At 38.4% G+C, this 24,628-nt stretch overlaps 1 protein-coding gene across 1 annotated transcript in view; it reads left to right on the top strand.

Annotated features, from left to right (window-relative positions):
* Positions 1-1,665: 1,665 nt before the first annotated feature.
* Positions 1,666-24,628, top strand: part of CTNNA3 (catenin alpha 3) — a 577,723-nt gene continuing 554,760 nt past the window's right edge. Inside the window, exons 1-3 of the mRNA XM_075423092.1 lie at positions 1,666-1,763; positions 14,624-14,730; positions 23,172-23,364. Of these exons, the coding sequence (XP_075279207.1) occupies positions 1,739-1,763; positions 14,624-14,730; positions 23,172-23,364 (325 nt within the window). The 5' untranslated portion in view covers positions 1,666-1,738. The remainder of the gene's footprint in view (positions 1,764-14,623; positions 14,731-23,171; positions 23,365-24,628) is intronic.

Genomic DNA, 24,628 nt, shown 5'->3' with positions numbered 1-24,628 from the left:
AAAGAGAAGATGTTCTGAATTTTATAACCCCAGGAAATATCTTAATTTGCTATCTCACTAGACATCAGAAAGTCTGCATGAGACAAGTTCATTGAGGTGTAATACTTTGCCATCTCAAATGTTTTTTCCATAAACCTTAATTAAAGCTTTTCATGCCATTAGGTCAGTTATAACCTGTTCCTTGCCATGTGGATTCTCTGGTACCCAGTAAGAACTAGGCTTACCCTGCATCCTTTTCCTTGATAGATTCACTATAAGGGATGATGTATGACTCTGTGCTGAGAGCTATGTTGAAGAACTTGGTGGAAATCTCGTGTCCTTGGGAATTTCAGCTGCTTTTCAGCTGTGGTGAAGTTGGATACTGGATTAAAAAGTTACTCCAGGGATAAAGTAGACACAGAGGGAAATGAAAAGGAATGTAAAAGTTTGTTTTCTCTTTTGTTCTCAGCATTAAAAGTTATCTTCCAGTTACTTCACTGCAAATCTAAACCTAAATGCAAAGCCTGTTTAAATAAAGTAGCCTCCAGTGAATAAATGTTATTAGCAGATCTGAATCTTGCCACCTTCTTCAATTCTTCAGCTCTTCTTTCCTTTGTGGTGCCTTTGCATTGACGGACATGTTTCCTGTGACTAGTGACAAGAAGTGATAAGATCTGAGGTGGTTAGAGTGTAACCTGACAGCTTCATATGCAAATTTAAATAATTTGGCAGGTGCGTTATAGGTGTTCCCTGGTGTTAAATGGGCCGGATCCTTCCCAGGTATCAGAGGTATTGAGGCATGGTCTCGCCCACAAAGTACAGCAGATCTTCAAGCAAAAGAAGTCCACGCTGTTGTATTGCAAACAGAACTAGTACATTTTAGCGTTCTGAATACCTTATTTCATGTATCAGTGGATTAAAGAAAACAGCAGCGACTGTTTTTGTGGCTTCTGTAAAACCTGATTTGCACTTGCTGTACTGACTCTGTAGCAAAAGGACTAACAAATTTTTTTCCCAGAGGGGTGTTGGCACCAATTGATGAGGCTGTATAATAAATACTGTATTTAAGAACAAGTAATAAAACGTATTCTATTACATATTCTCAGCAGTGTTTCACATCTTGGAAGCCCTCAGGTGTCATGTCGATGTGTATCTTGTTTAAAAATACTAATCCAGACTACTTTGTTTTGATATTTTTTCTTGTCTTCCCTGTTTTTCAGAAGGCAATAGGCCTGTGCATTTTATGAAATTGATAGGATAATATCTTGTATGTCAGTGTAAAGTAACATACAATAGAAAAAAAAACTCAAAGAAAACATATTTGGTGCCAAGTTACTGGGTCAGAGCCTTATGAATCCCTTTGCTGTCCAGCTCAAAAGTCTGAGACTGAGTTGTTGCCTGGAGACAGAAGTTGGCATACAATCAGAATGTAAGAGAAAACAATAGCTGTGCTGAAAATTACGAGAATAAGCACCAGAAGTGTCAGTAATGACATGTTTCATGTAATCTAGTTGTTCAAAAGCTTTTTAACTTTAAATTTTTTTAACATATTTGTGCTCTAGTGTATAGCTTTAAGGATGCCCATCCCCCTGCCACCCCTCCAGCAGCCACTATGTCCTGTCAGTCATCCTGAAATACACTGGAGAGCTTGTCATGCTGTCCCTTGCAGATGCCTCAGAAGCCAAATAGTGAGCCATAGCAGTTGCACTGAAGTTCCTAACACAAGGAAATTACATAGACAGTTGCTTTAGTGCTGAATATGGACCATTTATATTCTAGGATAGGTGAGTGATGTGCTATTGGCTTTCTAATGATCTAGCAGGAAATGGATTCTAAAGTTAATGTTTTCTAATTTATGCAGAATATCTTTGGCTCTGCTTTCTGACACTACTTAATCTATGCCTGTGTACAGTGTACTTATAGATTGTTTAAAAGCTGCAGGTGCTATGTTCACATTGTATTGCAGATGGATGCAAACTTTGTTTTTCCTGTGTCTTTTTTTCTTACACCAGAAGACTCAGCAGTTTCAGTTTGGACAGGTCTGCTGAAAGAACAAAATTCTCATTATCTTAAAGTTTCTAGCACTTGGTAGGAGTGTGCAGGTGGTGGCTTTTCTGGCTGTTCTGAGACACAACTGTATCTTGTGACACATGCTTAACATCCTAAATGTTGTAAGAGCCGCTGGTCTACAGTGCTGAAACTGCCTACTGTAAAGGTTAATATAAAGGGGTGCGAGGTTATAGCAGCCTTTTACTAAAATATCTTGCGGTCAAGATCCCTGCTGTAATTAAAGGGCATATTATACTGGAGTAGACATATGCTTTTTAAAAAAATAGAAGATGGACTGTGATTCTCATTTTTCCCTGAAGCAAGCTCTAATATTTGTTGTCTTAATGAAGATGATCTGGAAGGACAGAAGTTCATTTTCTAAATGGAAATATTAGGGAAAACCCCAGAATGATGTTCACTGTCTGCCTATTTTTCTTTCTATCACTTATTACCAGTGCCTTGATTTAAAAAAAACCCAACAAAAAACCAAAAACCTGTTTAAATACTGATTAGCTGGTATGGTAAATAACAGTAAGGAGATCCTGGTAAGTTAAAAATAAGTAGTCAAGGAATCAAAATAATTTAAGATTTTGTAGTTTTCACTGCCTTGGCTTGCAAGCTTGTATTCATGTTTTGGCTGCTTTAAGGAAGTTTCAGGAAGCATTAGAATTTTACTTTTTTTAAAAAAAAAAGACTATAATCAGCAGATGAGCCCGTAAGTACGTTATTTATACCTTAGAATATAATTGAAATTTTCAGAAAGGATAATTTGTGTGATTGACTTTCAGTTAATGGTAAGTTACGGGCCTGACTCAAGGCTAAAAAGCTATTGTTGAGTTCAAAAGCCAGTTAAGCCAGGGCTCAAACAAAGAATAAAAATGCTTATGGTGCACAGTATGCTAAAGTTAAAAAACCCCAACAAAACCCCCAAACAACCCCAGACCCTGGAAAAGGGAAAGTCACAACACATGGATGCACATTTTTTCTGATCTGCAAACATGGGATTTGGTTTATAATAATTCCCAAGTTTGAGACTGCTCAGTGGTAGGATTCTGCAGCACAGTGATCTCTAGAAAGACAAAGTGACTGTAATTACAACTACATTTTTATCTGCTGAATTTTAGAAAAGATCTGATTGTTGTAGGTGACCTGTAGTATAGGAAGTTGTCCTGCGAGAATGGGGAGCAGCTCTTGCTGCAAGCAGCAAAGGTTTTGTTTCTGAATTTTGTGTAAAGCAGTCGTTAACACCTTTCTATCAAGGAGTGGAGGGGAAGGCACTGCAAAGTTAAAGCATTAGTGTATCTGCAGAAAAAATAACCTGAAAGTCATCCTGCGATTTCTTCAAACCTCAGTAGGAGCATGAAATGCTGTCTCCGTTCAGTTCTTACCTGTCTCCTTGCAACTGATGTACGTGTTGACCAGAAAAAAATTCACAGTACAACTGATACCATCTATTTGCAACTCTTGTGATGGATTTCAGGAAGCACCTGTATATTGGTATGCTTGTGAAAATGTCAAAGATAAGGGTTGTGAACCAGCAATATAATGAAGATTTTTTTTTTGTAATGTGAAAAAAAGGCGGATAGATTAAAGTATTAGCCAAAGATTTAGAGAACCAGTGAATTGCTGAAATAACTATATAGCTGTAGCAGTAAGGAAGCTTGAATTTTAGTCTACTTTGCAGACATAGAACCTTTCCGAATATTCACTGTTCAATAAAATGATGCAGTTAATAGGTGTTGGCCCTTTGAGATTGCATTTTGTATTAGTCATCTCACTCTTGAGGTTTACCAACTTCACTTATATCATTATATGTGTAGTATATTTCCAAAGAATTATATGGTTGAGAAATTGGTTTCACTTTTGTTTTTAGTTTCCATATGTAAAGAGCCAGTGAGTATTAACAGTAAGAATCATTACAGATAAAAATAAAAAAAAAACCCACCTGTCTGTGCGAGTACAGAGTGGACATGTCAGTGGCCTGAGCTGTAAGAATAAGCTCTTGTTGCCGACCTCAGCTCACCAAGGATGTTATGTGCAATATAAAAAGCCAGGAGGTGTTGCACTTCAGCGGTGACCTAAGCTGTAGTTGTATGAAGCCCTCTGGGTGGTTGTGAATTTGTCCCTTAGTGATTCCTCCATTAAGCAGCAGATGGAAAGAGCCTACCTTATTTCTTGCTTTATTGCATATACTGCATATTATCAAGAATTAATTACATTATTTGTGTTTCTTGGGCAATTTTATGGTTCTGTAAAGACTGGGTCGTGTCTCAAATATAGAATCAGATAGAAGCTCTATAAAGCTTTTGTCCTGAAGTATTCACTTTGTTTAAAAGAACCCAAACCAAACCCACAACAAAACAAGAAAAAACAAACAAAACTTGCCAGAAAAACCCAACGAAAAAAACCCCGCAAACCTAAAATATTTTTTAATGCTTCATATTTGAGATATCCTTTTTCACAACTGGATGTTAATAACATATTAAGATATGTGATAATGATGATCTTAAGTATTATACTGTTTGGGTACATATGGTACAGATAATTGTGAAGTTATGAAGTAAAAAAAACCTGTCATTGGATGATCATCAAATGAAAATATCAGAGGTGAGGATAATGTGTACGTATCTTCCTGTTAACTCTCAGTGCAGCTTTGTAATCTTAGAAAGTCATTAGTTTTCAAAAATCTCATTGAAATTAGAACTGAAAGGAACAAAGGCTGTGCTTTGAAACAACAAAACCAGTCCTAGCAGAAGAGAAGGTTAAAGGGATTATGTTAGAATTATTTCAGTAAGTACCCCAGCCAAGGTAATTGCCCATTATTTCTTGCCTGGATGAAGCTCTCCTTACAAGGTGCCAACAACTGCCTACTCCTATGGAAGTGGTCATGCCCATTGCTTAATAGAGAATTGCCCTTATTGACAGTTTTTCAAAGGTGGTATCAACCTGTATAATCTGATTTCACACTCTGGTTACTTCCTAACCTATGGAGGTACGAGGAGAACTTCTGAAGTTCTACTTATTAGAATGTAAGCATTTAAGAAATATTTACCTGACTGCAGATGATTATACAATGTAAGCATTTTTGTAACCCAGTTCCAGTGTTGGTCTCAATGTGTATGCACGCCCTGTTGTATTTTTACCAGTGAGATTGCATGCATAGTGCCATTACACTCAAACTTTAAAAAAAAAGAAAAAAAAAGAAAAAAAAAGATGAGCACGTTAGTTGCAACCCTGTCTTTCCAGCTCACTTTTGTGTGGGCAACTTTTTTTGTGCATAACGAGACTCTGAAAGTGGTATGTGTAAAACTGAGTAGTGGGAAAAAATTGTTTATTGATTGATAGATTGATAGGCACAATAGAGAGCTAGGACTGATAAACCACCAAACTAAGCACTAGTACTCCCTCTGTTCCCAATGGTGTGGAAGGGTTGGCTTCTGTTGCTTCTCTGTAATGGGCTGATCCTTGATGATATAGAGTTGCTCTCTTCCAGATCTCTTTTCATCCTTTAGGATTTTGTACCTTTTCATGCCAGTGCTTTTCCTCTTGATTTATTGAGCTACTAAGAATTATAATCCAGACAAATTTCTGTGTTTTTACTTTTTGTTTTGTTTTTTAATTGAAAAGTTTAAAAAGATTTGGCAGATTCATGAACAGTATATCCTTAAATGGATGCTAGGTAGGGATAATATCTTTAACATCTATCATAAACAGTTCTGGATGCTGGACAAGTATTGGAAGAAGGAACTGTAGGAAATGTCTGGGCTTGCATGCCCTCTGTAAATAGCCTGACCATAACAAACATGCTGGGCTAGATGGACTGTTGATCTGATTCAGTAGGACATTTGTTATTTTGAATATGCTTGTAGATATTTTGAGTTCATTGACTTTTGATGTCTTTTGTCTCTTGTGGTTCTTCTTGGTCTGAAATTCTCAGAACATTAGTTTGATGCCGTGAAAAGCCGGAATTGAAGACTCAATAGTCGGCAGACTATTAAGCAGGTATTCTTTATTGCGGCGCCGGGCACACGGGGGATCTCTCCTCCAAACGTGTGCACCGAAGAGACACAGTTACTAGGTATTTATGCTATGTTAACATACATATTCATTACATTTCCAAGAAATGTTTATCATAGTAATGGCTTTTCCGAGAATTCATTAATATACGGTAATGTCCATCGCACATGTTTGTTTGGCGTCTCTCGGCAGGGGTCTTCAGATTATCCTGCAGCCTCCTTATCTCTGTAGTTTGCATACCTGTTCTCCCAAGGCCCAGGCGCCTAAAGGGATTATTCAGGAGTCCCTTGTCTTGCAACCATCCCAATTATTCACAAAGAACCAAGACTTGTTTCTGACCACCTGAAGTGATAACATCCCCTACATGTTACATTTGTTACATTTACAGTTATCAATCCCTCCTTTTCTTTTGAGGATTTGTAGCTAGAAAGCTATGAATCCTCACTATTCTTTTTTGTAGGTATTATTTTCAAATTCCTTTAGTCTTTCACGCCAAGGCTCTGGGAAAAGTATTTTCCAGTTTCTACTTGGTGCCTAATCTTGTTCCTTTTCCAGTCACTGTATGTCTCAACTGGGCCCTGACAACACCAAAGGAAACATTTGAGAGACATGCAAACAAGTATTCCCAAAACCACCAGTGTGATCATTCCCATGAACAATTGTTTCAATCACTCTAAATTGGGGAGCCAAGAGGTTAAATTTTGTTCCCATACTTACAAGTGGGTTGTCTTCCCGTTTGGCTTGTCTCCATGATGTTCTTAATATGCCTTTAGGTATTTGGGACTGATTATATATTCGGTCCTGGCTGACTAGATGACCTATGGTACACATTCCCTTCCAACCCGCAGGGAGTCGCTTTCTGCTAATGCCATCACCACATAGCCACCAATATGTGTTGTGTAATTTACAGGGCCCATCAGTGGCTGTGAGATTAGCTCTGCAAAATGCTCCGCGGTTTACCCAGCCAATTGGTACATTCCTGAAATAATCCCAGTTCGAGGGGCTATAGGTTTCTAATTGGGTTCTGTTAGAAAAATCTATATATATATCGCGCCTGTCCCTTTCAAATCCCAAGTTCCTACTTCTACTGTAGTTTTGTTGATCAAATAATCATTCCACCCATCTCTGCAAGTAAGGGGGTCAGCACGAACAAGTGTTGGATCTTGCTTTCCATAGGCAGCTATTATTGCTGACCAATATCTGGGTGTTGTTATCTAATATCTGTAGGTCACATCTTGGTCCAGTCATGTAGTTCGAGTTGTCATGATCGCAGTATTACCGCCGCAATCATAGTTTCAAACCGCCAGCCTTTTCGACCATCCGTCCTGGTTTAGGAGCCTTCTTCACTCGGGAATAGTGGATCCAGGCCGGTTGTTCTCTAATCTTGATTGCAGTGAAGGTAGTCAGCAATACCTGGTAAGGTCCATTCCACTTCTCTCTCAGTGGATCACCTGAAAAATTCTCTTAACATAAACCCAATCTCCAGGGCTAAATGGATGGATCGAGTGATCTAACCCTTTAGCCCTGGTACCCAAAACATTTTTACTAATCCTTTCTAATTGTTTTCCTAAGGATATAACATAATTCTGCAGGTACTGGTTTCCCAACTGGTTCAAATCTTCCCCCTGATCTTTAGCCTGATATGGTCTCCCATATAGTATCTCAAAAGGGCTCAAATTTTCTTTGGCCCTAGGTTTTACACGTATCCGAAGTAGTGCAATAGGCAATGCTTGGTACCAATATAGATTTGCTTTTTGGCATATTTTTGCATCTTTTCTACTTGCCCACTGGCTTGTGGTCTGTAGGGCGTATGTAACTGCCAATTGATTCCTAACAGTTTGCTGACCTGTTGCACTACTTCTGCACAAAAATGCGTCCCCCTATCTGAGGAGATAATTGTCGGTACCCCAAATCGAGGTATTATTTCATTTAATAATACCTTAGTTACTTCCCTTGCTTTATTTGTTCTACAAGGGAATGCTTCTGGCCAACCTGAAAAGGTATCCGTAAGTACTAATAAGTACTTGTACCCTCCTTTTCCTGGAAGTTCAGAGAAATCAATTTGCCAATGTTGTCCCGGTATACTTCCCTTCCCAATACCTCCTAATTGTACCCGGTTACCTGTATTGGGGTTATTTTTAAACGTTTCACACTGTTGGGTTACTTGTCGGACTGTAGTATACAAATTTTTCCCTATTAATTTCTGATTTAAAAATTTGTACAGGGAGTCCGCTCTCCAGTGTGTCCTATTGTGTTCTTCTTTAACCACCCCCCATATCTGTTTAGCAGGGATTATAATTCTGCCATCACTTAAGTAGGCCCACCCTGGGATGGAACTTGGCCCCCTAATCCCTCTATTAATTCTTCATCAGCTTTAGAATACTCAACATTTTCTTGGTCACTCAGGTTTCTATTTCTATAATCTGGAATTAAGGCTAAAATCTCTTACATTCTCTCTGCTGCCTGTTTAGCTTCAGAGTCAGCCAACCTGTTACCTCTTTCCTGGTCAGTGTTACCCTTCAGGTGTCCTCGGCAGTGCATGATGGCAACTTTTGCTGGTAGTTGAACAGCTTCTAATAGTCAAAGGATTTCCTCAGCGTATTTAATCTGCTTCCCTTGCGCAGTTAGTAGTCCTCGCTCCTTCCAAATTGTCCCATGAGCGTGGACAACTCCAAAGGCATATTTGGAATCTGTCCATATGTTTATCTTTTTCCTTTTGTTAACTCCAGAGCCCTAGTTAGGGCAACAGTTTCAGCCTTTTGAGCTGATGTTCCAGCAGGTAGTGACTGAGAACAAACTACTTCGGCTGCTGTTGTCACTGCATACCTGGCCTTTCGAATACCTTGTCTGACAATGCTGCTTCCATCCGTGAACCAGGAGTCCTGTGCATCTTCCAGGGGTTCCTCTTTCAGATCTGGTCTGCTGGAGTACACAGTCTCTATGGTTTCTAAGCAATCATGTACCGATGGTTCAGAGATTGACCCGCTGAGAAAAGAAGCTGGGTTCGTAATATTAGTTACTACAATATGAATATTCTCTGATTCAAGTAGAATGGCCTGGTATCATGGAAATTGCGATGGGGAAAGCCAGTAGTTCCCTTTTTGTTGCAATACAGCTGATATTCTGTGTGAGATCGGTACTGTGATCTTTTGCCCAAGGTGAATTTTCGGGCTTCCTGAACAGTCAAGACCACCGCCGCCACAGCTTGCAGACATCCTGGCCATCCTTTGCTTACTCCATCCAGCTGTTTAGCAAAATAGGCCACAGCTCTTTTGTAGGGTCCCAGCTGTTGAGCTAGAATCCCCAGAGCTATGCCTTGTGTCTCATGAGAAAACAGCCAAAAGGGTTTGGTAACATCAGGCAGGCCCAGAGCCGGGACCTTCATTAGATCCTTCTTAAGTGTCTGAAATGCATTTTGAGCTTCTTTGGACCAGATCAATCGGGTGGGGTTGTTTTTCAAAAGTTCACATAAGGGTCTCACTATTATTCCATAATTATAAATTCATAACCAGCACCAACCTGTCAGTCCCAGAAAGGTCCTGAGCTCTTTTACCGTCTGACGGAGGGGAGTCCTGCAGATGGCTTCATTCTGTTCTGTTCCTAGGTCTCTTTGTCCAGACAGCTTGCATCCAAGGTAGGTTACCCGTTGCCGCACCATCTGAGTTTTCTGTTGAGAGACTTGATACCCTTTTAATCTCAAAAACTTTAACAAACTGATAGTCTACTGTATACAGTCAGGTTTTGTTTCAGTTGCTATTAATGTCATCTACATACTGTAAAAGGGTTCCATCTCTGGAGGGCAGGTTCCATGCTTCAAGTTCTCGTGTTAGTTGATTTCCAAAGATCACTTTGCTATGCTTAAAACCTTGGGGTAACACTGTCCAGGCAAGCTGGGGTTTTTTACCCGTGGTAGGATTTTCCCACTCAAATGCAAATAAATTCAGACTTTCTTTGGCTAAAGGCAGACAGAAGAATGCATCATTTAAATCCAATACTGTAAACCATACTTGCTACCACAGGGTGTATGCCCCTAACAATATTATTCACTTCTCTTAAATCCTGTACTACCCAGTAAGTTCCACCTGTTTGTTTGTTTTTTTTTACTGGTAACACAGGAGTATTGTATTCTGATTCACACTCCACTAGTAGTCCATACTGTAGAAAGTTACCTTGTTTCCCCTCTTTTTCATTTCGTTTTTCTGTTGCTTAACTTCTAAGAACTTTGCTTTTTTTTTTTCTTTCTTCATTTAGAGCAGCAGCTAGCAAAGCAGCTTGTAACTTGATACCTTTCTGTTCTAATCACTTTACACAACCCTTTGGAAAATCCAGAGGGGTTTTCCTTTTGGTTTTTTTTTGGTTTTTTCTTTTTTCAATACCACGTGAAACTTTTCGTCTCCTATACTTTTTAATTGTCCACAAAACCGCATCAATTCTAACAACATATCATAATTCAATTAATTGTTTCCTTGTGAGGGGATCACCTCCCTCCGAAGCTCATGTTACAATAAAATAACTTCTCAACTTCTCCACCAATCGGTTAACACAACACACACACACACACACACAACCTAGAAGCGATCTTTTAAAATCCTTCTGTTTACAAACTGTATCACCTAAGTACAACAATATATACAGGCAAACCACTTCAGTTAACATGTTTATATACATAGAGCTCTTTCAAAACAATATATACAGCATATTCAATACATACCCCAAAACCAGAGTCCCTAAATGATCGATCAATGCCAAATAACTAGAGAACTTGTAACCCCACAATATATACCAACTTGTATTTTAAAACCAGTCCCCAAATTCCCAACTCAATTCCTAAATCATGCCGATTTTCTTTAAGCAAACCAAACCCCATACATTATTAAGACGTTGTTGAGTGAGGGGTCTCCCCCTACTTTTCCCAATGTTGCCGTCTAGATCCTGGGAGAGGCTCTCAAAATCCCCCCCACGGGAAGACCCTGCACTGATACTTAAGAAATCATAAACCACGGCCCCGAAGATTCAGAGTTCAAATACAACAGTCCCAAGTCAAAAACCGGAAATCAGCAGAACATACCAAACGTACGTGGTGTTTTTTTCTTTTTTTTTTCTTCACCATTTTTTTTCTCTCTTTTTTTTCTTTTTTCTTTTTTTTTTTTTTTCTTTTTGACTTATTTGTCTTTCACACAGAGGCTTCATACAGTCACACAAGCTTTCCAATGTGCTAGAATATATCCTAAGGGGCTTTTCTTTAAAATACCACTGCTTTGCTGTGCCCCATTTTACTTTGTTGATTCTGTACCTCTGTTAGTCTTTATCTTAACAATTTTAATCTGTCGTCCCCTTCTGTCCCGCTCTGACCACGTTCCAAAAATGTGACAATTAATATTCTGGTCACAAGAAAAGAGGTTCACCGTGCAAGGTGTTTTTTTTTTGTTTTTTTTTTTTGTTTGTTTTACGATGCCTGATGGGTATGTTAACAAGCCAGTATCCGAGATATCCGATATCCAAGTTCAATACCAACAAATCCGTATCGCCAGAAGTACAATTTAAGCGGGTTTCCTAAGCGTACCATACCGAATGTACGTTATTACAGAAGTACAAAGTTTAACCCATGCTTGTACCAACGCACAACTACCAAAAGCACGTTATTACAGAAGTGCAGAGCACAACCCGTGCCTGCACCAACGCACCAATACCCAAAAGTACGTTATTACAGAAGTGCAAAGCTTAACCCATGCTTGTACCAACGCATAATTACCAAAAGCACGTTATTACAGAAGTGCAAAGCTTAACCCGTGCCTGCACCAACGTACCAAGACGTACACCCTCAGGCACTAGTAGCCTGGTGTACAGCGCTCAGCGTAGGACGTCTCCTACGACTTACGAGAACTCTCCAAATGACCGGTCTCACATACCAAAACAGAGAAAGAAAGTAAAAAAAAGAATACCTTTACTCGTTTAGATGGTCCTTGTCTGCTCCCGCAGTGATCCGAGTGAGGCGAGGAGTCCCTCCGGGAAATCCCGGGGGTACCCTAGGGAGTCCTGTTCTCAGCGGGTCCTGCAGCCGAGCAGAGCGGGTCCCATCTGGGGTGCCAGAAATGATGCCGTGAAAAGCCGGAATTGAAGACTCAATAGTTGGCAGACTATTAAGCAGGTATTCTTTATTGCGGCGCCGGGCACACGGGGGATCTCTCCTCCAAACGTGTGCACCGAAGAGACACAGTTACTAGGTATTTATGCTATGTTAACATACATATTCATTACATTTCCAAGAAATGTTTATCATAGTAATGGCTTTTCCGAGAATTCATTAATATACGGTAATGTCCATCGCACATGTTTGTTTGGCGTCTCTCGGCAGGGGTCTTCAGATTATCCTGCAGCCTCCTTATCTCTGTAGTTTGCATACCTGTTCTCCCAAGGCCCAGGCGCCTAAAGGGATTATTCAGGAGTCCCTTGTCTTGCAACCATCCCAATTATTCACAAAGAACCAAGACTTGTTTCTGACCACCTGAAGTGATAACATCCCCTACATGTTACATTTGTTACATTTACAGTTATCAGTTAAGCAAAGTTTGGAAAAAAAATATTTTGTCTTCTGGGAGCACGCCCTAACCACCAGCCTCTACAGCTATGCTGTGTTTTCAGCCTGTTTTGTTCTGAGCTCAGTGAGTAAGTAAGTATTTTACATGGAGTAGAACAGAACCAGCAGAAGATATTGAGTCATCCATCTCAAAGCTCTTTGTAACGGCTGCAGTGAGAGGCCTGGTGAATAAGAGGTGTGGTCTGTACACTTGCACAGCTACAACTTCATCATGTGAGGGAGGATACATAACAATTTCAGCCAGCAGAAGGGCTGCTGTCCTTTTGCCGACTAGGAGCCACCACTTGTTTCTGAAGCAGGGAATGATGAGGGGGCTCAGTTCCCTTCAAACAAAGCAGTAAGTTAAACTGCGGTATACCAAAACTGTGGGACTACCTTACATGCTGATTCATTAAACAGAAAGAGAACCATTGGCACCGGCGATTCTGGGAGTCTCAAATTTTATTTCCTTGGGATTTGTTGCAAGTATCTAGAAGTTAAATGTGTAGAATATGGCCAAATAATTTGCACTGACATTTCTAGATTTCTCTTTCCATTATTAATTTCCATGGAAGGAAAAATGTAATTCTGGTCAGTCTGATCACAATTTTTTGTTCTCTTTATCTTTTGTCTTGGAATTAAAACTGAAAAATCAGTTCTTTACATATGCTATCACCTGACTGTACGCAGATGAATCTGTGGGAACTTAGGGCTATGGCTAGTATAGCTTGTAATAAAAGAATAAACTTGGCACTTGTATAACCTTTACTAAGAACAGCAAAATGCTAAATTACCTTTAATTCTTTAATTATTGTTCATATACTCTTTGCTTGCAAGTGAAATATGGATAACCGTTCTGTGATAAACAATTCGGATCTGTTTCTACACAGCTTGCTATAGAAACCCTAAACCTACTGTGTTGTATTAAATCAATGCTAGGTTCACTGGAATGTGACAATATATCTTTTTAGCCTGCACAATTGCAGTAACTTATTGCTTTATTATACAGTAGCAATGGTTGTAATAAGTCCTGCTTAAAAAGGACAGATATCCATTATTTGTTTATTTGAAGTCTTTATTGACTAAAAAGGCTTTGCTGAGCTATGTTTTATGGGAAGTTAAGTTACTGGAAAATTTAAAATGTCTTTTATTTTGGGGCAGTAATCAGTTGCATTCGTACTAAAGCACAGTTATAATTCTTTGCTGGCACACGCACATTTCACTGCAGCTGAAAGCCTGAACCATGCCCCAGGGAACTCGGTGAAAACCCTTAAATTAACATCAGTGGACTTTGAATCAAGATCCTAATGAATGATTTATTCACTTTAAAGACCTTACTTAGCTTTAATTCCACCTTATTGAATTCAGGAATAGACTTTCTTGATTTAATCAGTCTTGACACTTCGAAAATATTTGTTATTACAGGGTGTAAAATAATTAAAAGTTTCACCTTCTCGTGCTATTAATTGCCAGGACTTTTAAGAGCTGTTGTATATATTTTTGTTCTTAAAATGTTTATTACAACCACTATAATTTGGCACATGGAATAAGATACAGGCATTGTGAACATAGCATTAATGGTTTTGTTTTGTGCTAAATTCAATAATGCAATATATAACTTTTGCTTTAAAGCTCTTTTTTATTGACTGTTAGAGAACTTACATTCAAAGGTCAGGATTGAAAGATATATTCAAGGTAATTATCTGTGTGTATTTTTTTATATGATCAGTTTAGAATATATGGTCAACGGAAAAAAAGACAAGGAATTATATGTACTTTAAATATATTATTTTACAGTTGATGCAAATATCTGCTTTTTTTTCACAATTTAGAAATGATGAATCAGAAAAATTTGTTATCTTTTGAAATCCTAAGCCTGTTATGAAACCAAGTCTGTAGTCAATAGGCAGTCTCTGGGCTCTGACAAAGGGCGAAGAGACTTGTGGTTGTGGCTAATAATTGCTTATTGCATTATTTTTTGTTGTTTTGTTTTGTACCTAGGTGAAATGTCGAAAGAAATGCCAAGCATTAAACTGAAAATTGATCCTCAGAATCTGCAGATCCAGACGTTTACAGTGGAGAAATTATTGGAACCTTTGATAATTCAGGTATTTTAGTATTGCAGAAAATAAATCGGATAACCATAGAGGGAAGGGAATAAGGCTGAAGAACTTTGGCTAAGGATGCTATTATAAAAGGCATACCAGCGGCTCTTCTGTACTTGTAGTTTACTCTGGCTTAGAAACTGTCTAGGGGGATCTGTCTGCTTCCAGATTTGGTCATTCATTTAGTCACTTCCATTTTTGCAAATGCCACACAGTATATCATAGCAAATGTTGAATATTCTAGCTAGTCTCTTGTACAGTATTATCTAGTGGATGTTTAAATGTAGAATGCACTGCAAATGGATTTCAATCGCATGAAAAGTTTCTTATCATAAGTAGTGGACAGAGTGGAAAAGAAGAGCCTTGAAATCCATAGGTGAGTTTCTTTATCTGAAGTTTGAAAAGAATTGCATTCTCTTGCAGTTTAGGAGAGATGCCCTAAGAACAGAGCAATTGTTGCACATTGTTTAAACCTATTTTAGTACTTATGCTTCCAACCAAAGAAAACTTGGACTGAGAGATTTACAAAAATATCCAGGTTTGTTGATAAAACTTACTTTTAGGAGGAGCAATTTTATTGCAGATTCCAGTTCTATTTCAAGTATTCACTGGTTAAATATGCAGCACTTCATGTGTTAAAGATTCTCTCATTATCTCTACATTTGGCATGGATTAGAAACGTCTTTTTTAATACAATGGAAAGGACCTACTTGCGGAAGACCTGACCTCATTTTGCAAATAATGTGTATAGCTAAGAATGTGTTAAAAGACCTCTATAGCCATAAGTTACAGTGTAAAGAACAGAAGGGGTGTCTCGTCTTTTGAAACTCAAGCTACTTTGAATTTTCTCTTCATTGTACTTAGAACAAAGTTGTTTGAGTACCTGCATTTAGTTAGTCAATTACACATAGCACAAGGATGCCAGTTTATTACCGTCCTTCAGCCTGCCTTGCCAAGATGATGTAGATCAAATTGCTTGTCACAGCTCTACACTGCTTATTTAGTATTCTTTTCCTGATGCCTATGTTTACGTGGCAGTCGCTGCTCTGGCTGCAGTTTGTGTAGGTACAGAAAGGTGTGACTTCATTCAGAGTTTTCTTTCACTTGGTAATGTACAAAGAATACTTAGTTGTTTTTCAGACTGTGAAGATGTTCAAGTATAATGGCTGTGAAATAGTTTCAGTGGCTGGTCGATCTTTCCAGGCTCGTTGAGTGATAATGCCTCTTACAAGACAGTAACTTTTTGTTGAATAGCTTGTGTTAACAATCAACAAACAGAAGTGATACCAGGAGTTGGTTACGTTGGTAAACAGAGCAAAGCCAAATTGAGTACTGTACTCTGGCTGTTACTCTATTTATATACATGGAAGAACTGGGCGTGTACAGCTTATTAAAAAAAGATAAGGACATATTTGCCAAGTTTTCTATTACTTCAATTTTTTCAATTTGCAATTTTTCTATTTTTAAAAAAGAGATAAATAAAATCTTTTAATTAAGACTGAAACAATTATTATTGTACTTGGACAGATGTTAATGGAAAAAAATTTTTTTCTTGTACAACTCATGGGCTTCATTTGACTGCACCCAGCCACTTAGGTACATGGTAAATATGGTTATTCCAGGAATGCGCTTCTTTTCACACACACTGCTGTGATGACATCTTTGCTTCTTTGTCCTGGGAGCCAGTCCTTTGCATGCTGTTTCCCTGGGCTTGCCAAAGGGTGGTGACCGGATACAGAGGAACACTCAGGTTGTAATTAAAGAGGCAGCACATAATGATTGGAGTGAAGCAGAATATAGAGGTGAAGGATGAGGACAATAAAATGATGAGTATGTTTGGTGTGATGATTCTTATGTTTATTTGGACTTTCATGTCGGAAAAGTCCTTTATTTATTCCAGATGTGCTCTAAAAGCTAGGAATAGTGAAGAGAGGCTGATCATGTTTTATAACACTTCTAGGAAAAGCTGCTTTTAAAAATCAGTTAATTCATTAAAATAAGTTTCTCTAACAAGAAAAGTTGTATTTTCCCCATTTGAAACTTTCGCGTCTCCCTAACTCATACAGTTTCTTTTACTCATTTTTCATTATCGTCTTTGAAATTTCTTCTTATTTTTGACTTGATCTTATTTTCCTCCCTTACTCATTTGTCCCTTCCAGAAGATTACTTTCTTCAGAAAGTAACATTTTCTTTTTATCATTACTTCATTTCCAGCTGTTAGTAACTGAGCTGCCTCTCACTCGTTTTGTCTGCCTTTATTTATTTATTTTTGCCTGGGTGTGATTGATGGTGTATAAAACCTCAGTTAACAGTTCAGTGGTTTGTGGGAAGTTGTCAAGCTGGAGCATAATATGTGGATGGATTATAAAATTAGTTTCAGAGTAGCAGGGATAGATGCCTTGATAGACTGCATTTTAAAACCTTCTCTTGTATACCCATAGGTTAGACTGTGCTCAGGCAGCTGCAACACTGTGGGTATTTTTAGAGGACATGAAGAAATGCAAATTTTGGCCTGAGTTTTGCAAGATCAAAGAAACCCAACAAAACAAAGAAATACAGTTCCAGAACAAAACAAAGAAGATTTTTTTTTTTTTTTTTAAAAAAGGGCTCTTCTCAAGCATCTTTAAAAAGCTTGAATCTGTTAAAAATGGAAATGCTTTGGTTCAAAGAGAATACGATTTTGGCTGTCTTTTCCCCCTCTCAACCTTAATGCTTTGTTTGTTTCATAACAGAACTGTGGAAGGGAAAGTTGCGTTTTTGAGTAGGAATGAGGCAGAAAAAATGTTGAAAATGTAAAAGCAGGGATTAAAACTAATGCTCAATAAAGGATGACTGAGATGGTGGAAAGGCAATAAGTGAAAACTGGTCTACGATTAGCAAGAGAATCAGACCCATCACAGACAAAAATGAATAGTATTATGCTCTGGTCTGATTCACTTTGAACACAGTTTAACTTTATTTTGAGGTTTATGTTCTAATTTATTTATTTAATAGTCTTCTAACGCTCTGGTAGGAAAGAGGCAGTGGAAGTGTTTGAGCTTCTCTGAAGTCTGTCCTAGCCAGTATGCTAAGTGTTAATCATTAGGTTAATAGAATGAATATGGGAGAAAATGAAGGCAAAACCAGCCTATGTAGAAGTAACTTTGGAAATGACTTTGCTAGATTCTCTCTCTTCCCTGCAATCTGCAGTTTGCACTGGTGATCAATTTGAAACTGAAGACAGTATGACACATTGTTTTGTATAAAATCCTCTTTGACTTGGCCACTTCTCCATCCTTGGCATAAAACATTGCCCCTAAATGTTTAGGGGTTTGCAGGGGCAGCAGTCTCACTGCATTTTCCGCTTTGCATCCCAAACAGTGGCCTGACCTAGTGTGGTAACTTCATACAGTGCTGTGCAGGGCTCTGCAGAGATAGAAACTCATCTATTGGAAGTGGCATTAACTGCATTAGTGTAATTTTGTGTCCAGCCTTACAAACTGTATTCCCATGGGGACGTACTACGCTACTAGCTGCGCTCTGTTTTCTATGTATTGCAAAGAAGTGTCTTTAATTCTGTCCAGTTGCCCTCTCACCAGAAGGTGTTCTCTCTGTCCTTGACCTTTATTTTATTTTATTCTAGGTGCTTTGAGAATATTAGTTTTGAAAGGAACGCTTTTAGGTGAAGTTCTGTGTCAATGTGTATAGCACATTAAAAATGATAGTTGTCAAAATTGACATTATTCAGCTGACAGCTGCCTTGATGTAAATTGGGTACATGCTCAAACACTCTTTCCTTAAGTCTGGGCTTTTATTAGAGATGCTTGCTGTCATGGAGCAATTAGTGCAGAGCAATCAGTAGATCACAAAGCATTTTCATTCAAATAGCTGATGCCTAATATTTGTCATGCTTGTGTTAGATTTACTCACAAAATATAACAATTAATGTAATGGAAAATATCCTCTTGTTTTATCTCATTCTCAGAGACTGCAGTCTGTTTAATCTCTGCTGCACTATATAATGATTGAAGTTACGGCTAGGTAGACATTTTCTTCTGTAGTGAACTATTGTAAGACTTATTTGCCTTTTGAGTTTACATACAAGTAGAAGTTTGAAAGATATGGCTTGATGAGATTCATATAGTTTAATTCATGCAGAGAACACTTCATAACTGCCTTTGCTCTGCAGTCATTGCAAGTCTTATAAGCTGTAAATTAACTACTTACTTGGATATTGTATCTAAAGTGCTCTCCATATATTTGTGTATACATGTGCACACTTGCTTATGTGTATATACATGCACATAACACATGCATTAAGTATTTGTAAGAGCTTTTCCTTGCCAAACCTCTTGTCTTCCACCTACTTATGTTTTATACATATGAGCTAGGAGAGTTTATGGCTGCAAGAGATACGTGAGTTTTACAGAATAAATAGAAACATCCATGTATTTTAAGGTCCCTTGCATCACTGATGAAAAATAGGCAAATTGAAAGTAATTTATTTTCATCTGTCATCCACATGGACAAAATTTTGCTCACACAGAAAACATACACTGTTGGTTTTAGTTCTGTGTATGGTGAATTTACTTTATGCACACTGAAAGTGACTAACCAGTATTTATTTGTATGGGCAACACTTTGGTATCCTCAAACATCTGACTTGGATTTGAAACAGTGAGCAGGGGGTTCTGCTGTTGTCACTAGATCACTGAGTTTCTGTCTTGTTTTCTCAAATGTCTAGGGATTGCAGTTTTAAACAAAAAAGAATGTTTTATGATTGGTGCTAGAAAGTACTTTGATATTCATATAAAAGGTGAACCAAACCTTTTGATACTTGTTGCAAATGAGTGGTTAGGTTGCTTAAAGAAGCACTGTCAAAGGTATTGCAAGAAATGATTTTAATAACAATTTATAAAGTGTGATTTAACAAAGCTTGTTGGCAAGGTTCAGTCTATTACTTATTAAACAAATGGAATACAAAATAGAAGTAGGATTGAGGTAGAATGCTTTATACAGAGGTTAAAGAAAGATGTAAGGGAGACGCTCCTGTTGAGTCACAAGGTTCAGAATGGACCCTCTTGCTTTCCAAACTCCTTCGCAGAGAGAAGCCTAGGTGTGGCTGGATCTGGACACAGCCTTAGGCTGCAACGGTTTATGTCTAAAAGATATGTCTAGCAGCAGTTTAAGATTTGTTCGTAGTTAAAGAGACAGAAAATCATAGGAATTTAACAGTAATTAATAATTGGTTAACTTAGCATTTACAAGGTGATTAAAAAGAATTCACTACAATCACAATAATAGGATATTATGATTTGAATCAATTCACACATACACATGTATGCAGACGATATGCATAGATAAAGGCACCTGTTAAAAATTCCCTTTGAGTTCAGTGAAATACTCACTTAAAATGATTTTTCAAAATGGGCGAAGGTTGAGCCTCAAAGAGGGAGTTCAGCCCAGGTTCCGTCAGCGACAGCAACTTCAAGCTTCACAGTTCGAAGTGGTCTGAAAGGCGTCCCACTCAGAGGGAGATGCTGGGCGCAGCCTGCTGCGGTCCAGGAGAGCTCAAAGGGCCTCGCTTGGTACTGCTGTTTATAGGGTCATGAGATGATTGACTTTAGGCATCAATAAATTTCCATCCTGACCACAACCTGTATGAGGTAATTCTGGTATCTTAACAGAAACCATACAATTCCAGTACTTCCCAGACTGTACAGTTCTGACATTTACCAGGCAGGTACCATCCAGGGAGCAAGAGTTCCAGCTGTGGTCAGGGAGTGGCTGATCAGCCCAACTCACTGCTCTTGCACAAAGACAAGTACCGCATCGGCCCAGCCCACTGCTCTTGCAGTACAGGCAAGAACACAGTGTCAGCTGGTTCTGAGATCACCAGGAGGCCCAATGAGGGGGGCTGTACCACCACAATGAGCCAGGTACCGAGACATTGTTTCCTTAACTACTGCAGTATTAAAAGATTGTCTGTAAAGGCTGGCAGGAACTGAGTATAGCAGTGGAAGAACTGCTGCACAGTTCCTTTGGAATTCAGTATTTGGGATAACCCACCCCTTCAGCCTAATAAGTAATGGCAATAACAGACAACAACAACATGATTCAGCTTTGCAGCTGTGATGGCATATGGGCTTGAAAATCTCACTTAAAAAAACCACCTGTGCCTCTAGCACAATGCTGTTTCTCCTCCCAGAGGTACAAAATAACCTCTTGACAATTATTTCCGTTGGATGCTGGGAGACCTGCTGTATATGGCAATAAGAAGTTGTTAATAACTCGGAAACGCAGTTGGGCATGAGCAGGATTAATGGGGATATGCTTTTCTTTTTTCTTGTAGTGACATCATTTTAACTGTGTGTTCTGCCACTACAGTACGAGCCGTGTTGACTGGATCAAAAGGGCACACTCTGTTAGCTACTGTGTAGTTCAATCATTTTTGTGTAGGATGTGCATAAACTTTTTGCATTCAACACTGGGATTCTGTGTTGGAGAATTCAGAATAGTTTTTCTGTATTCCGTAATATCCATAAGCCAAGAACTACCTATCAAATTTTAACTTGTATTTGAGATCAGAAGCTACCTCTGATATTCCTTGACAGTGGTGCTGAAGGTGAAGGGTCTTACAGTCAAGAGATTCCACTTGCAGGAATGATTGTTTTTCATATTCTTCCATTTGTTTTGTTTCCTTTCCTTCTCCTCCAAAACCTGTGAATGAACAGTACATAGAATAGTATTTTACATAAAAAGGAGACTACAATAAAAAACTGAAAAATAGAAAACATTGTTTTCTGGGAATCGTGATTAAATAGTTAAGGCATTTAAAAAATGTCTTGATAGTTTTTTGGAGCAGCTTCTAATTGTTTACAATGTTTTATGCCCTTCTTGTTGGAAGTATCAGCCTATAGTCTTTAACTCGCTCTTAAAAATATGATAATTGAAACTATATTTAATGCTCTAGAAATAATGTAATAGGGTTTGTAAAAATAAAAGGTATTAAGATTCTTATTCCTAGTGCATTCTCCACCATCTGTCTGGTTTATGTGCAACAAGTAATTTCATTTACTTTCTTTGAGCTGCAGGTAGAAAAATACCCAAGCCCTCTTTAACAATCTGAGCCAGAGTTATTTCTGTTGCTGTCTCCCTTGTGACATGCGAAAGCAGTCGACTGCAAGTGGCCAGTCTTTCTTTTAGCCCCCATATTCCACATGAATGATGTAGGAGTCAGGGTTTTTTCTTTAAAAGATGTGTTTATAGAAATGCTTTCCCAGAGGATGTTTGTCAGTTACTTTTAGAAGTACTGATTCATGAAAAGCACGAAAGTGCATTAATTCATGAACAAGATCTAAAGGTGAGCTAGGGCACAGCTAGCGCACTTCTCATTATATGCTTGTGAATGGAGCCCTGTTCCGTAAAGCAGCTGAAACCACAAGCTGTACTGCAGCCATTAGCTAAGTTCGCCTGCTTGACTGAGAAATTCATACACAGCTTTTGCTTTGCCTATACAATATTGTTGATGATTAGAATTCCATTTAATAAAATGAAGCAATTACACATATACAAAATGCGTTCATGGAGCTCCAAGCCTAGAAGTGTGCTTATTATTATACTGTCCATATTCTGGCACAGAGAACAGAATAGGAGGAGGATTAGAAAATATCAGTGAACATAATGAAAATAAAGAATGTTTTGAAATATCTATATGACACTTTTCTTTTAAAATCTTTTAGGATTCTTTCCTTAGTGTGACTGCTCAAGCAATGCCTTAGAGAATAGTCTGCTAGAAACATTCTGTTGGGAGTGTGGAGGCTGTTCTCAGATGATGCAGAATGTGGAGTGGGATGCTGTATAAAAATAAGTTCTTTATGGATGTTGAAGTGCATTGTTAAAAAACATAATTTGGGCAAGGCTGCAGTAAACCTACTTTCTGCTTAAAATGATGTACAATTTTAATGTCGAGAGCACCCCCGAGAATTCTGAGGTGCTGAGTTCTGAATACAGTGACCCTGCTTTGTAAGAAGTGAAAGCATTTTGAAATGTGTATATACTCATCTTGTGTATTTGCTTCTGAGATAACTTGGGAGATTTAAGCCAGAAGTATGGGAAGAATCAACACTGATTAGAATTCCTGCCTTGGCTGAAATCTCCTTAGATAGTGTTAGTAATTTTTTTTTTGTCATGAGGAAATTTTAAAATAAGCAGTGTCAGGAGTTAATACAGAAAGAAAAATAGAAAGATGAGAGGTATTAAGTAAAATTATCTGTCTAATTTGATTCAATAGTTTTGCCCATTCTTAGTATGTATGCTGAGCTTGCCTGTCTCTAAAGCAGAGGGAATCTCATTGCTTATTCTCAACTGTATTAATTTGATTTATTTTAAATTTGAGAACAATATAAAGTCATTTATTACAGAACTTACACCACTATTGCCTTTTTATTTTCTTTTAAATGTAGGTTACAACACTAGTGAACTGTCCACAGAATCCTTCAAGTAAGAAAAAAGGCCGTTCCAAAAGAGCTCGTGTCTTGCTAGCTTCTGTGGAAGAAGCCACTTGGAATCTGTTGGACAAAGGGGAAAAAATTGCCAAGGAGGCAATTGTTTTTAAAGAGGAACTTCATGCAGCACTTGCTGATGTCCGGAAAGAGAGTAAGTGTATGACAAAAAATTTAGACACCACAAGGAATTAATTTACCCATGTAACATTGGTATCAAAATGGAGGTAAGATATCTATGAGAAATATGTTTTGATGTGCAAATGTCTGAACTTTGAGTTGTCTAATTGTATGTTCTCAGATACCTCCTTATAAGTGGTAAAGTGTGCATGCTGAGCTGCACTGTGAAAGAGCATTTGTATCAGTGGAAGTTTTGTTGGTAGTTTGTTTTTTTTTTTTTTTTGTCTGGAAAGGATGCCTCTTGTTCATTTTCTTGGCTGTTAAGCACAAGTTGAAGTTAATGCATGCTTCAGTGCTCTTCTTGAAACGAACTGCATACCTGAATCTGGGATTAAGGCCTTTTAGTAGTTAAAAATTTAAAAACAGAAATCTACCCTCTTTTGTGCAGTAGTAAGCACTTCATTTGTGAGGGTGCAATAGTTCTATTTCGAGGTATGTTTTGAGACTCCAGTAGGAGGCAGATGAATTCTTTAACCTACTGTACGAGTCATCCCCTCATGACTGAGCACCTCATCTTTGGTGAGTTTTGCCATATTACATTTCCACATTCTCCCCATTTCCAACCAGACTCCCAGAATAGGACTAGGTTTTATGATCTGCTGAGAATGCTGTATTAGACACTTTCTTTCAGACTTTTTGTTGCTTTGTTGATTTTTACTCTCCCCATGGATAATCAGGGCTTATTGGGTGAATATGAAGGCCAGGCTCAAATAGTAATAAGACAGATGACAGACATCCAAAATGTGTTCCTGCAGAAATCAACCTTGAAAATCGATTCAGGAGAAGGTTTCAGAGGAAAAAGGGGACAGAAGAGTAATGCTGTTAGTCCCTGGTCATTTGAGAATTATATCCTTTCATCAGTGCTCTGTGAATTTTGTAAACAAATGGTTCGTAAGGGTTGCCTGGAATCAGATTAAGAGGGGCTGATGAAAGCCTTCCCAAACAAGTGGGAGCAGACAAACAAAGAACAATGGTCTGTACCATAAAGTTATTGTCAGGCCATGTTATCGAAGCAGCTAGCAACCAGGCTTGGTTTTATCACGGGACAAGGTGGACTTCAGTTGCCTTTTCACTTCTGAGCAGTGTGGTGTGTGTTCTTATGCCATGTGACAGCTTGTGCCTGAAGAGCTGCACGTTAGCTATTTAAATCAGGTCTTCATATCACCCTGCTCTCATGAAAGTTGCAATTTAATGAGGTGTTTTTTGTTTTCTTTTTTTTTGTCTTCCTCCACGTGCAG

The sequence above is a fragment of the Opisthocomus hoazin genome, chromosome 6, assembly GCF_030867145.1.
Source record: "Opisthocomus hoazin isolate bOpiHoa1 chromosome 6, bOpiHoa1.hap1, whole genome shotgun sequence".
Lineage (NCBI taxonomy): Eukaryota > Metazoa > Chordata > Aves > Opisthocomiformes > Opisthocomidae > Opisthocomus > Opisthocomus hoazin.
Note: the sequence above shows the minus strand (reverse complement) of the source record. Positions and strands in the feature narration are given on the sequence as shown.